Source organism: Myotis yumanensis, unplaced genomic scaffold (genome assembly GCF_028538775.1).
Source record: "Myotis yumanensis isolate MYYU_CA2020_CCGP unplaced genomic scaffold, mMyoYum1.0.hap1 SCAF_18, whole genome shotgun sequence".
NCBI lineage: Eukaryota > Metazoa > Chordata > Mammalia > Chiroptera > Vespertilionidae > Myotis > Myotis yumanensis.
Window position 1 is genome coordinate 4,172,951 of NW_027223769.1, and position 13,603 is coordinate 4,186,553.

Here is a 13,603-nt window from a genome sequence, read left to right on the forward strand (position 1 = left end):
CTGCTCCTCCTCCTCCTCTGTCTCTCTTTCTTGCTCATGTTTGAGGACTTCCTACAAAGAGGACTTTAACCAGTTTCTGTTTACACAGATGATGAACAGCTATGTAATATTTGGGTGTCTGACCTCATGTCTTCACATTGGGCGATTGGGCAGCATGCTGGCTTTGGGGGCTGGTGGGGTGTTTGTATGAAGAATAAGAGCCTCCTAGCATATAAAATGGATCAGGTACTACTAGATGGCATGATTTTATGTACATTTTAAACAATAGTGAAAATTTCCACTCTACGCCTGCTATGCACCAAGCCTATAATTAGCAGACTTGCATTTCGAATACTCAGATCCTCCTTAGGGTGAATAAAGTATCTGGGATCATTGTGCTGATAGAGGAATGGAGACAAAGAATTTAAGTGTAGTCCTATCCGGTTTTGCTCAGTGCATAGAGCATCATCCTGCAGACTGAAGAGTCCCAGGTTTGATGCTGGTCAAGTCCACTGTACCTCAGTTGCAGGCTCAATCCCCAACCCTGGTCAGGGCATGTGCGGGAGGCAATCAATTGATGTGTATCTCTCACATCTGTTTTTCTCTCTCTATCTCTCCTTCTCCCGTCTACTCTCTCTAAAAATCAATAAAAAGATATCATCAGGTGAGGTATAACAACAAACATAATGTAAGTGCAATGATACTTTCAATGGAGCAGGGCTAATAAATGGGAGAGTCAACATTTATTCTCAGGTCACTAAGCCTCATATCTGCTTTCCTCACTGTCCCCATTAATAAATAGCCAATAGCCAATTCACTAGCTTCAGGATCTCCCAGTCCAACCAGTATAAACAGAAATGTGCCAGTCTATGGGTGAGTAGGGTAACAGGCTCTCAAGTACTCTATGAACTATATAAACTCAAATGAGCCCATTGCCGATATCATGCCTCTCTGCTATGCTATCCCAAAGAGGACAGATCATCTTTTCTCCCACTATGTAGTTCCTTTTCCTAGACTTTGGGATTCCCATACATTACTCTAAAGCAGTGGTTCTCAACCTTCCTGATGCCGCGACCCTTTAATACAGTTCCTCATGTTGTGGTGACCCCCCAATTTCATTGTTACAAATTGAACATAATTAAAGCATAGTGATTAATCACAAAACAATATGTAATTATATATATATGTGTTTTCTGATGATCTTAGGCGACCCCTATGAAAGGGTCGTTCGACCCCTAAAGGTGTTGCGACCCACAGGTTGAGAACCGCTGCTCTAAAGCAAGCAAACAATTACTTGCCTTCAAACCAGACTTGAATCATTTTCAAGAGGAAAAACAGGTTGCTAGAAGACAAAATGATGTCCAAAGTCCTGGAGGTTGATTTCTCTTTTCCAGGGCCTATAGAGTGAGACTAAATACAAAAAGCTGTCCCCATTTGTGGCTTAAAGTGTGTCCTACTTAGTGGAAGCTGGTGCTGATTTTTTGTTGGTGGAGAACAATCCCACCAAGATGGTGGGGAGTGGGTCTCATGAGTCAGCTTCCTAGACCAAGCTCTTGGTTCCCAGGTCAGGCTCAAGTAAGACCTTTGGATACCAGGTGTGTGTTTGTGTGTGTATGTTTTGTTAACATATATTAACAAATATATTTACTATATATATAGTTATTCAAAAGTTGTTTAATTTTGTTTTTAATTACAGAGAATATTCAATATTACGAGTTTCAGGTGTACAGAATAGTGATTAGATATTTATATAACTTACAAAGTGATCCCCTCCATAGGTATAGTCCTCACCTGGCATCATACATAGTTATTAAATATTATTTCGTATATCCTCAATGCTGTACTTTACATCCCTGTGGATATATTCTTATGAAAGCCTTTTATCTATTTTCTTTGCAGAAAAGCCAAAGTCTGCTCGCCGGTCCTGCACAAACTTTAGCTGAGAATACTGAAAGACACATTTGAAAAGACCGTGTACCCAAGTGGGAATACCCTGACAGAGCTTGCTTCAGCCACTCAACTTGATGAGCTAGTATTACAGGTGGGTCCCTAAGTGTGTCTCTAGATAGCACGCCTAGTCCAAAGCTTTATACACACTTTTAACCATCATAGAATCCCTATTTATAATTGAATAATTGCTATGTGTCAGGACAGGTGTTAAGCACTTCATATTTTTATTCTCATGACCACCCATTTTATTGAAAAACACTAAAGCTCACAGGGAGGAATGTCTTCCAAGGATTATAAACACAAGAGGAAGAATGTGAATCCAGGCCTTTCTGACTGCAGACCCACAGTAGTACAGCAGGCCTTTTGAGAATGTATCTCAGATACTCACTTTGGGTCTGTTCCTGTTTATTTTTAGGTTCTTCTCAATCAGGACATTTGCAATTACATATGTATGCCTCTCAGAGACAGCAGGAGCCCTGCTCAGCACTGCTGCTCTGAGTTGTTCTGAGTCCATATATTCTTCTAAAATTCTTCCCGATTACGCCAAGGCTGGCTCTTCCTCGAATCCTGCCCACTGTAGTAACTGTTGGCAACGTAGTCCAAGTTCCTCCTTTGTCCTCTGCTCCCTAGTTAGAGGTGTCGGGTCTAAGCCCCCCTGCCCAGGGACTGGACCTCCTGTTACAGCAGGTCTTAGACGGAGAAGCCATGAGAGGTTGTGGGGGTGTAAGAATGAGTCTTTATTGTAGAAGCCGGTGGCCACATAGCCATCAGACAAAACAGTTCTTTACAGCAAAGTCCATACAGGCAGCCGGCCAGACACTGGCTGGTGAACATGTACATCTTTCCCACAAAGCAGCATTAGTCTCTGTACCCACAGCTATTATCTGGGCAGCCCCAAGCTGCCTCCTAAACTCGCTGCTTCACATCGTAACAGTACCTAAGCTCTGCTTCAGCAGCTTCTCTGGCCTGTCTGACTCAGCAGTTTCTCCTGTCTCCCCTGCCCAGCACACTGGCTGGTCTCTGTGGCCTCACACAGTAACTACCTCTGAGCTTCTCTCCCAGCACACAGGCTAGTTAACATGGTAGCTATAGCTGAGCTCTCTGTGAGCTCTTACCTTACATCGTAGCAGTATCAGCTCTCAGCTCCATCTGAGCTCTCCTCTCTCCTGCACACATAGGAGCTACATTCTCTGTGCCTACCACCTCTGCTTCTCTGAGCTCTCTCTCCTCTCTCTGGTCAGTAACCTGTATATTACTCCAGAGACAAAGAAGGCTAGCTGCCAACAGTGACATCAATCATTTGGGTTACAGAAGGGCATAGTGTACCGTGAGATCCCTGTGGCCTTGCAGCTGTGTATGGTATCTTGGCCTTGGGCACCCCGATTAGGCTCATGCTTAGAGCGGCCTTGGCCATTCTGGTGTATTGACAACAAGGCCTCTGTGCTCTCATTGGCTTTGACTATCCAGGAACCCTGATGTGGTTCCCACAATGCCTTGCCACAGAAGATTCAGGGTGTAAAAATCCCTAGATGACCCCGAAGGTACCCCAAGCTAGATTCCCACTCCATATTCTCATAGTTAACAATCCTCTCTCAGAAAACCCAGAGCATCCAGCGAGACAGAACCCCTTTCTGTAACACCTCCTGATCTAGAGTGCTGTGTCCTATTCTATGTATGTTTAGCACAATCTCATATTCCCTTTGCCCTCCAAACCCTGGGCCACCAGGAGATAGAGAACATTCCTTATTCAGCTAAATATGAAGAAATGTGAGACTAGCTTTTGCACACCAAAGCAACCTAACTCCTGAGGAGCATGTAGGATTCCCCTTTGAACCCATCCCTTTATTAACCAGCTTACCTGCTCTTTTCCCAGTGTTGGTTCAAGAACCAGCGTGTCAAAAGGAGGAAACAGCTGCTACAGTGTCAGCCTAGTGTGGCACTAGAAGCACAAAACCAAACCATTTCAGTGAAGGAGGAGGAGACTCCTTTATCTGTACCTTCTACAAACACTCATCCCCTGAGTCCCAGCATTGTGAATGCTTATAACCATGAACTCCCTAAGACTTCTAATATCGAGCAATCTGGAGGGACTGGTGCCTCTGTGTGGAATGTATCATGGGATTCTCAGCCTCATGACCTTCAACAGCTATGTCTGAGTGTCTTTGATCCTTCTTGGGCCTCCAATCCCTCTGACATAGATCAGTTTATACAACAACTAGTGGCCCGGTGCACAAAATTCATGCATGGGGCGGGGGCGTTGGGGGGGAGGGGTGTCCCTCAGCCTGGCCTGCACCTTCTCCAATCTAGAACTCCTCAGGGGATGTCCGACTGCTGGTTTACCCGATCCCTGTGGGATTGGGCCTAAACTGGCTGTTGGCCATCCCTCTCGCAATCCGAGACCACTGGCTCCTAACTGCTTACCTGTCTGCCTGCTTGATCACCCCTAACCACTCTGCCTGCCAGCCTGCTCACCCCCAACTGCCGCTCCCCCGCCAGCCTGCTTGCCCCCAACTGCCCCCCCAACTGGCCTGCTTGCCCCCAACTGCCCCCCCACCGACTGACCTAATCACCCCCAACTGCCGTCTCCTCCTGACCTGATTGCCCCTAACCACCTCTGCTTTGCCCCGCCACCATGGCTTTGTCCGGAAGGTCTCCCAGTATAATTACCATATTATCCTTTTATTAGTATAGATATTCCCTACCTGGGGAGGATCACCCCAGCAGTCTAGATGAGTACCTCTTCCCCAAGTGCCCTAATTGAGGGGATATGGCTGGGATTGATCTTCAGTGTGCTGGATAATACCTCCACAGCTCTTGAAAAAGGTTTGTGATCCAAATCTTGTCAAACCCAGAGACATTTCCAAATACATTAATGAGTCTAAACAAACCAGTTATTTATCTTTTTCTATAAGAAGAAATACCTCTACCTTTTTTTTTTAATCCTAACCTGAGGATATTTTTCCATTGTTTTTTAGAGAGACTGGAAGAGAGAGGGAAAGAAAGAAATATCGATGTGAAAGAAACACATTGATTGCTTGCCTCCTGCACCAGACCCAACCAGGGCCTGGCTGGGAGCAGCCTACAACCAAGGTACTTGCTCTTGTTTGGAATCCAAGCAGGGAGCCTTTGGTCTGCAGGCTGACGCTCTATCCACTGAGCCAAACCAGCTAGAACTTGAATCTTTTAAAAATTATTCTCCATTGAGCATTATGTTAAGCAAAATAAGCCAGTCAGAGAAAGATAAGTATCACATGATCTCACTCCTATGTGGAATCCAATGAACAACATAAACTGATGAACAAAAATAGACCCAGAGGCAGAACCATGGAACAGACTGTCAAACCTCAGAGGAAGGCAGGGGAGGAGGGAGAAGAGATCAACCAATTAGCTCATACACGTATATGCATAATGGACACAGACAATAGGGTGGTGAAGGCCTGGGCTTGGGGGTGGGGGCAGGGTGGGAGAGGTCAATGGGAAAAAGAGGGGACATATTTAATACTTTCAACAATAAAGTTTTTTTAAAATGATTCTCCTTTAATAAGGTGTGAGTATCCACGAGGTCAGGTCTTCTATTAAATTATAGTTTTCTTGATAATTGTTTTGCAGACATCTATAATAATAAAAGGGTAATGTGCTAATTAGACCAGACTTATTCCGGACATCCTTCCTGGCAAAGCTGGGCCCGAGGGAAGCCGGTTGGGGTCCCCGGTGCCTGCGGGCAGCCAGAGGAGTGAAGCAGCCTGGGCCCCGGGTGCCTGCCAGTGGCCGGAGGAGGGAAGCCCGGGTCCCGGGTGCCAGAGGGAAGCCAGTGCCGGCAGCCTGGGGAAGGAAGACCTACTCTTGCATAAATTTTCGTGCATCAGGCCTGTAGTTGACTATAAAATCATAAATAAAAACAATGTATGATAAACAAATTCAGAATGTGGTTTGCTTGGGAAGGTGAGGTCATGGGAGGCAATGGGGGGGACACCTATTTGTGGTATTTGAAAGGAGAAGATTGTGCCTAATCAGAACTCAGGAGTTTATAGGTAGTGAGGGGGAAATTTCATTCCAGTGTGAAATGAAACCCAGAAGAAAGGCCTGAACAGTGCCATTAGCAATGTGTTGCCACCTCAAGGCTTCTGGATGTTAGGTTGGAGGAAGGCTAAGGAAAGTCATTCCAGTTAAGAGGTTGGAGTTGAAGAAGATGCTGTGGCAATGGACATGGTGAGAGATCATGTGATTGATGCCCAAGGTAGTCCTTGTGGAGAAAGAGGCTATTTCCAGAAGACATTCTTAAGTCTGTCGTGGCTATTTTTATGAATAATCTCTTCTAAGTAATGTGTCTCCTAAGTGGTTCTCCAGACTTGCTAAGAGTCTGATTATCAGAGCCCCTAGAATAGTCATTCTGACATGTAGGCAGGAACTCAAAGAAGCTGAGAAAGGAGGGTGGACGCTGTTACTGCAGAGAAACAATTCCAAAGAAAAAGGTAGATATGAGCCTGGCTGGTTTTCAGATATGAAACGAAGCAGTGGCTGCTATACACCTCCTATGGCTGCCTATTAAAATCGAGGTGTGGATTGCATTTTTTTCTGTGTCTGTTTCAGCACGTATGTCTGGCATGTATGAGGCAGGCATTTTGTCCCTTTAGTGCACATATTGAGAGGAACTGCACCTGAGAAGTTATAATCAGTTCCTTTCATGAGCACCAGGCCCTGATTTTGATGGTGAGGTGCTGGACTTCTGTCCCAAGCTTATTGCTGTAATTGTACTACATTTGGAAATTCCGTAGAAAGTAATCAGTGTTTTGGGTTTGTGGGAAGTGTGAACGTCTCTGGGCCTGAGGGTGGAACAGTAGCTAGTCTCTTAGGATGATTTCTATGAACCACAAGTCATACCCGTGCCCTAGTGTAGTCTCCTCCACATGATTATGGCTGTCTCTCTGACTCACCTTTGAACACTAAGATGTGAAGGGAGTGGCATTGCATGACTTCTAGAGCGAGGTCCTATTACACCTTACACCTTCTGCTTGGGCCTTTTCAAGGGATCACTATGGAAGCCATGAAGCCTGAGTGAGTTGATGAGTCTAAGACAGCTATGAAGGTTGTGTAAAGAGAAACAACCAGCCAGCTCCCAGCTCTTTCATCCAGCTCAAGTAAAGAGTCAGACACGAGGAAAGCGCCCATCAGGAAACTCCACTTCCCACTACCATCTGATTAGAACCACAAAATACACTACCCATATGAGTGCAGGACACCTGCAACACTGGGAGACAGAATCATAAATTATTGTTTTAAAACAATATATTTTGGAGAGGTTGTTATTCTGCAACGATTCTGTGGGGCATCACAGCCAGAGTCAGGTCCCTGCATCCCGTGTATAAATTGTTCTTGTTTTAACAATAATTTTATCCTCCCTGGTCTAAAATCATAACAGTTCATTACCAAACATGTCCCAGGTTTCTGCCCACATAAATTGAAAAAAAATCTTGCAATTGTTTGAGTAATAGGAAAAAGAGATTCTTTGAGGTAAATCTTGGTTTTCCAACTATTTCTTGGATGAAAACTTTTTAAGTGCTGGCCTTGTCATTTTCTTTATTTTTCCCAGTGCATCTCACACAAAGCCAGGCACAGTGACAATATATATATTAAACATCCTGGAATAAAGGAAGATTTAAGAAATCTCACCTGATTGTCCTCCGAATACAAAGTTCCTTCCCCAACTACCAATTATAGCTTTGTGGCTTGAGACAGATACCTAATATCTTGGTTTAGCTGTCTGAAATTGGGGAAGGATTTTGCTTTAGAGTGTCTGACATATCGTAAGAACTGCATAAGGATACTGTCACCAATGTCCTCTCAGACATCTCATGACCCTGTCCCTCACTCCATGTGTCCGAGAAATATTTGTCCTCTGATTCCTTGACCTCCCCCACAGTACTCTCATGCCCCGTTTAGTGTTGAGCACTTAATCTTTTTTCTCTTCTTTCCCTCAGAAGAAAGAAGCAAATCTTGTTAAGTTCTCAGGAGTTTTAATGACCAAGTGTGGGGGAAGGGTGAGAACCCATGTTGTTAGCCAGCTCTGGGAACCACAGGGTCACTGAGGTGGAGGGGTCTCCTTGACAACGGGGATTCTGGTCACATCCTTCTCTACTGGACACTCACTGAACTCAGGGAGACATCTCTCCACACCTGGATCATCTTCACACTCTCTGGTGGGAGTCGATGGGAAAACTTGTAACACTGACGGCCATTTATCTTTATCTGGAAGGGAATATGTATCATAAATACAGTAGGCCACCAAACAGACTTACCGTCTTTCTTTCCACTTCTATCCTATAGACATACCATCCACCCAGAAACTCTCAGTCACATTTCAAAAGTCAGTAGGCGTGCTTCTTTTTATAACCTACATTTTGTGACTATTTCGGACAGTTGTTCATTCTATTTTCTGAGATTCTCTTATTCCTCCACTGAAGTGCTACCACTTCCTGTTGCATTGTCTATGTCTGCCAGGCCTTCTCTCTAGCTTAGAAGATTCTCATGGCCAGGAACTGTGTCTCATGAATCCTAAGTGTCTGTATCCTTTCTTTCTTTCTTTAAATCCTCACCTGAGGATATTTATTTCCATTGCTTTTTAGACAGAGTGGAAGGGGGAGAGAGAGAAAGTGAAACATCGATGTGAGAGAGACACATCAGGGCCAGGGATCATACTTGCAACCCAGGTATGTACCCTTGACTGGAATTGAACCCAGGACCCTTTAGTCTGAGGGCTGACGCTCTATCCACTGAGCCAAACCTGCTAGGGCTTGAGTGTTCTTAAAGAGGTAAAATTGTACATATGATTTTAAATTAGGATAATTTAAATCAGCTTATAAGCATATGAAAAGATACCTGGCTTCAATCATAATAAGATGTTAATTTTTTGCTTCTCCATTTAGAAAGGTCAGAATTTTTAAATATACACTTTATTACCATGGCTATGGAAAAAAAGTCAACTTTTTAAGGTCTTAGTTTTTTATATTTAAATTGCACACACTTCTTCAACCAGCTATTTCATTTCTCTGAAATTATCCTCCCATATAAGCACTGGGAGGTTGATAATGACAAAAATGTTATATAGAATACAGCTTCATTCATGAGAGCAAAATATGGAAACCACCTAAATGTGCATGAGTAAGGGTCAAGTTAAATCGTTCTGAGAATGCTTCTATTGGAATATTAGGTGAACATTAAATAATGTGGGGACATCTCAAGCAGAACTATTTCTCTAACATACATTTTTATTATTTTATTATTTTTTATTATATATTTGTTTAAATCCTCACCCAAGGATATTTTCCCATTAATTTTTAAGAGAGTGGAAGAGAGAGGGAAAGACAAAGAGAAATATCAATGTGAGAGAAACCCATCAATTGGTTGTCTCCTGCACATGCCCTGACCAGAGCCTGTCCGGGGAAAAGCCTGAAACCTAGATATGTGCCCGTGACCGGAATAGAATCCAGGACCCTTTGGTCTGCAGGCCGATGCTCTATCCACTGAGCCAAACCAGCTAAGGCATCTAACATACATTTTTTTACAACAAATAAACTCTAGTCCTCAATGTGTGATTACTAGAAATACTTATAACATTATTTATTTAAAAAGAAACAAAAGCAGATACAGATACATGATGATAGATGATAGGTAGATGATAGATAGATAGATAGATAGATAGATAGATAGATGATAGACTTATAATATCTCTGTAAAGAGCACAAAAGGACTAGTAAGTTGCTCTGGAGAGAGACTGGATTTAGGAATGTAGAAAACACTCAATTTTAAACTAAATATAATTATTTATATGCATATTTTAACAATCTCCTACATGAAAACTGAAAGAATGACAGCACAGGCAGAAAACATGGCTGCAAGTGAGGATAGAGGAAATTCAGGCATGTGTGCTGATCTTGCCCTGAGCACAGCAGTACCAGCAGAGGGTGCTCTGTGATGAGAGGGGCAGGAGATGAACCACAAGGGACTCTGGGGGCCAGGCCAGGGAGAGCTGTGTCCCCCTCAGAGAGCCCTAAGAGCCCGTGCAGTGGATGCTCCTGGGTACACTCACCTGGTACTCATTTTGCAGCACTGAGATGCACAGCTCAAATGGCTGGCGATCCACAAAAGGCATACCGTCGTACCTCTCCTCTGACTTCCAGTCCCCAAACTGACGGCTGTTCATCACCACACAGTTGCCGAAGTACACTCGGAAGTAGAAGGCGATGTCGGAGTCCTCTTCAGTTCCCGTGTGGAAATCCACCTGCAGTTCTGGGCTCATGCTGAAGGCAAAGCACACAGCATGTGGAGCAGGACCCTTCCTCATGGGGGCCCACATTCAACACACACACACACACCCCCTCCCCAACTCCTCCTGGGGGAGGGAAGGCCTTCCTGGGTGAGACTGCAGTACGTGTCCCTGTGGGGCTGCTTCAGCTTGTCCTGCCCAGGCTGGGGAGATGCCTCATCTCTTAGCCCAGGACTCACACCAAGCAGCAGTCACTGGCCCGGGGCTACTTCTCATGCCCTGGAAATACTGTGTCCCTTGATAATAAACCTCAGCTCCAATGCCTGAGTGACCCCGGCCCCCAGACTTCAACACTTACCCACAGACATGCACCTGTAGGTTTAATCCTGGCACCGGATGGGTCTCCAGGAACTGCAACTGCATTGTGCTACCATTATGCTAATTACACATTTCAGTATCATTCTTGCATGAAGTGACCTCCAAAGCTACAATAACCTCACTGCCTGGCCTGTGTGGCTCAGCGGTTGAGCATCGACCTCGGAACCAGGAGGTCGCTGGTTCGATTCCCGGTCAGGGCATATGCCTGGGTTGAAGGCTGGATCCCCAGTAGGGGGCGTGCAGGAGGCAGCCGATCGATGATGCTCCTCTCTCATCGATGTTTCCATCTCTCTGTCCCTCTCCCTTCCTCTCTCTCTAAAAAATCAATAAAAGCGTATTTTTAAAAAAAAAAATAACCTCACTTCTTCATTGTCCCACCAGAGGCTGTAGAGTACTCACACGAAAGACATGGCAGGTGTCCCTTTGATTGTCACTGAAGAACCAATGTTCAAGGATGAGATTTTTGTGTATGGGACCTGCCATGGGAGAAGAGAGCAGATGAGAGGGACAAAGCCAGGAGTGGTCTCCCCTCCTCCAACACCTAGTGGCAAAGCAGGATAAACAACAACGGACAAACTCTGAGGGCCCCCTTCTTCCCCCCTCATCACAGTCAGGACCCCGTGTCCGTGAAGAAATGAGAGAATTGTCATTGAAAGCAAGCTTTCAAGAACCAGGCTTCCTGGATTCTAATTTTGCCTCTTACTAGCAGTGAGACTGTAGATCAATTCCTTGAATTCTCCTTGCCTTTGTCTCCTCAGTAGAAGGAGGATTATCAGAAATTCCTACTTCAGAGGGAGCTCTCAGTAACAGATGAGCTAATAGATGTAAAACCTTTAACCTGGTCACTGGTATGTACAGGGTCTAAACAGGGGTGACCTAGCCAAAGGGGAAGGGCCCTTTCTGAAGTACCACCCTCTGAACATTCCTATCTGAAACTGTAAAGACAAGACAAAACTATAAAAATATATATATTCACTCCAATGAAAAACATTTGTTAAAAGAGAGGGCAATGATCATGGAAAAGGAGACGCCTGTGTGTGGGCTACATATGCATCAGAATTTTCAAGGACATGCATGTTCTTTCAGGAACATGCACAAGTCACTGAGCACACAGCCAGTACCTGCACACAGGGTGGCGGGCAGTAATTGATGAAAGTAATTAAAAAAAAATCTTCACATTGTTCATTGGTATCTACTGTAAGCTTTGTCTGGACTGAAGCTGATTTTGTTCCTTCCATCTTCAGGTGATCCATTCTCTGAAACCAGTTCCCACAACCACCTTCCCCAGAGTCAGGATCTGCTCACCCTTTTTTGTTGTTGTTTTTAAGACAGAGGAAGGACTGACTTGGGGAGGAGACCTGAGGCAGGAGCAGGGGTCACTGTGTGCCGACCTAGACAGGAGATCCAGTGCCCCACAGTCTGAGTTTACCTCCCCTCAGGCTTCTTGAGAAGAGGCTCTGAGGACTGACTCATTCTGCTCTCATTAATGCTCAGGGAGGAGTCCTGGGGAGGAGTGGGGAAACCCACTCTCCTCAAGACCTCCAGTTCTGCCCACCAGGATCCACTGTGATACTCATGGAAAGACATACAGTTACTTAAAAGTCACTACCATGTAGGGGAGAACACTCACATGCAGACACAGACATTCACAATTCAACACGCAGTCACAGATTATCACACACACACAGAGAACCACACAGAGACATGAGATCACCATATCACATACCTGCCAACACTCCCAACTGCTCAACCTCTGCCCCAGCTGCACACACACACACACACACACACACACACACGCACAGTCATAAAGACAAATGTGCAATCTCACCCCTTGCACCACACACAGTCCCTCATCCCAGTCAGCTGTTCACTTCCCACACAAAGTCACAGTGTCTCAATAGAGTTCACACTCAGTCAGACACCACCAAATGCTGGCATTGGATTACACTGGCCCAGGGTCAACACACAATTCCCCATAAGGATTCCATCATCATATGCCAAGGGTCTCTCTTCCACACATTCACAATTACCAAATACCCCAAATATTTTCATCTTAAGCAATCTTGCACTCTTTCCTCCTTCCTTTGTGGGACCTGGGATCAATGAAGTCTGTGCCATTTCAACTCACCTGCACCACTGCCATTGTTGCGTCTTCTGTTGGGCAGCTCTTCCTAATTGTGTCTAAGTTGTGTGTGTGAGCTCAGCAAGTGGCAGATTATAAATGATTCCTAGAAGCTCCACCCTCTGGCTTCATTCCAGTTTCTAAGCCCCTTCTAGAAAGATTTCCGGCTTGAGAAGCAGTGGAGCATCACAAATAGAATCAATCACTACATGCATCCGGACCTGTCCTTGAGCAGGATGTTTGTGATGCAGCAGAAATTTCAGTGAAGAAATTGTGGGTGAGGAAAGAGTAGCAGGAAAAATGCACAGATAAGGGTGAAGTAGTGAGTGTGTGAGTGGGTCTAAAGGCCAGCTTACATGCCTCTCACTAAGTATGTATACAATAGCGGGGAACCCACCCAAAAGATGCACATTCTTCTTACTTGAACAATGGCAAAGAATTGGTTTTCCTGGAGGTAAGGACTGTCTTCCAGAGGTCTGGGAGAGCATGGACATTGATCCTCAGCAGACTTGCAGATAGAGGTAGAGAACGTCTTTGTGTCACCTCCACTCCCCAGTAGGACCCTTGGCTCTGCCCATGCCAATAGTGCATTGTTCTCTCACACACCTGGAATCCAGCCTCACCTTTTCACGTCTCCCTGGGCATCCATGTGAATCCAAATGAGTCCCTGATTCTCCTCTAGGCTCAGAGAAAACTGAGGATACCTTAAATTCTACTCTGATTTCTGTGTTCTTTGGTTCTAGGCCTGTCTGAGAACAGGCACAAGAACAGGTGATGGGACTTCAGCCACATTTCATTCTTTACCTGGGGTGGAGGACTGAGGACCCTTTTCAAGTTCAAAGCCTGAAATAGGAATTTAAAGCAGGGACGTATTCAATGTAATCATCATTGACACAAAATCATGTTTTCAT

At 44.9% G+C, this 13,603-nt stretch overlaps 2 protein-coding genes across 2 annotated transcripts; one reads left to right on the forward strand and one right to left on the reverse strand.

The window, feature by feature from the left end:
• The first annotated feature begins 216 nt into the window (after positions 1-216).
• LEUTX (leucine twenty homeobox) lies at positions 217-5,846 on the forward strand. Its single transcript, XM_070398904.1, has 3 exons — positions 217-225; positions 1,919-2,020; positions 3,803-5,846. The coding sequence occupies exons 1-3, from the start codon at positions 217-219 to the stop codon at positions 4,292-4,294; spliced, it is 603 nt and encodes a 200-aa protein (XP_070255005.1). The 3' UTR covers positions 4,295-5,846.
• A 2,100-nt stretch (positions 5,847-7,946) lies between these two features.
• On the reverse strand, positions 7,947-12,755 carry LOC138997165 (galectin-10-like). Its single transcript, XM_070398648.1, has 4 exons — positions 12,699-12,755; positions 10,970-11,046; positions 10,016-10,226; positions 7,947-8,175 (listed from the first exon to the last, which is right to left on the reverse strand). The coding sequence occupies exons 1-4, from the start codon at positions 12,711-12,713 to the stop codon at positions 8,062-8,064; spliced, it is 417 nt and encodes a 138-aa protein (XP_070254749.1). The 5' UTR covers positions 12,714-12,755; the 3' UTR covers positions 7,947-8,061.
• Between the last annotated feature and the right edge of the window lie 848 nt (positions 12,756-13,603).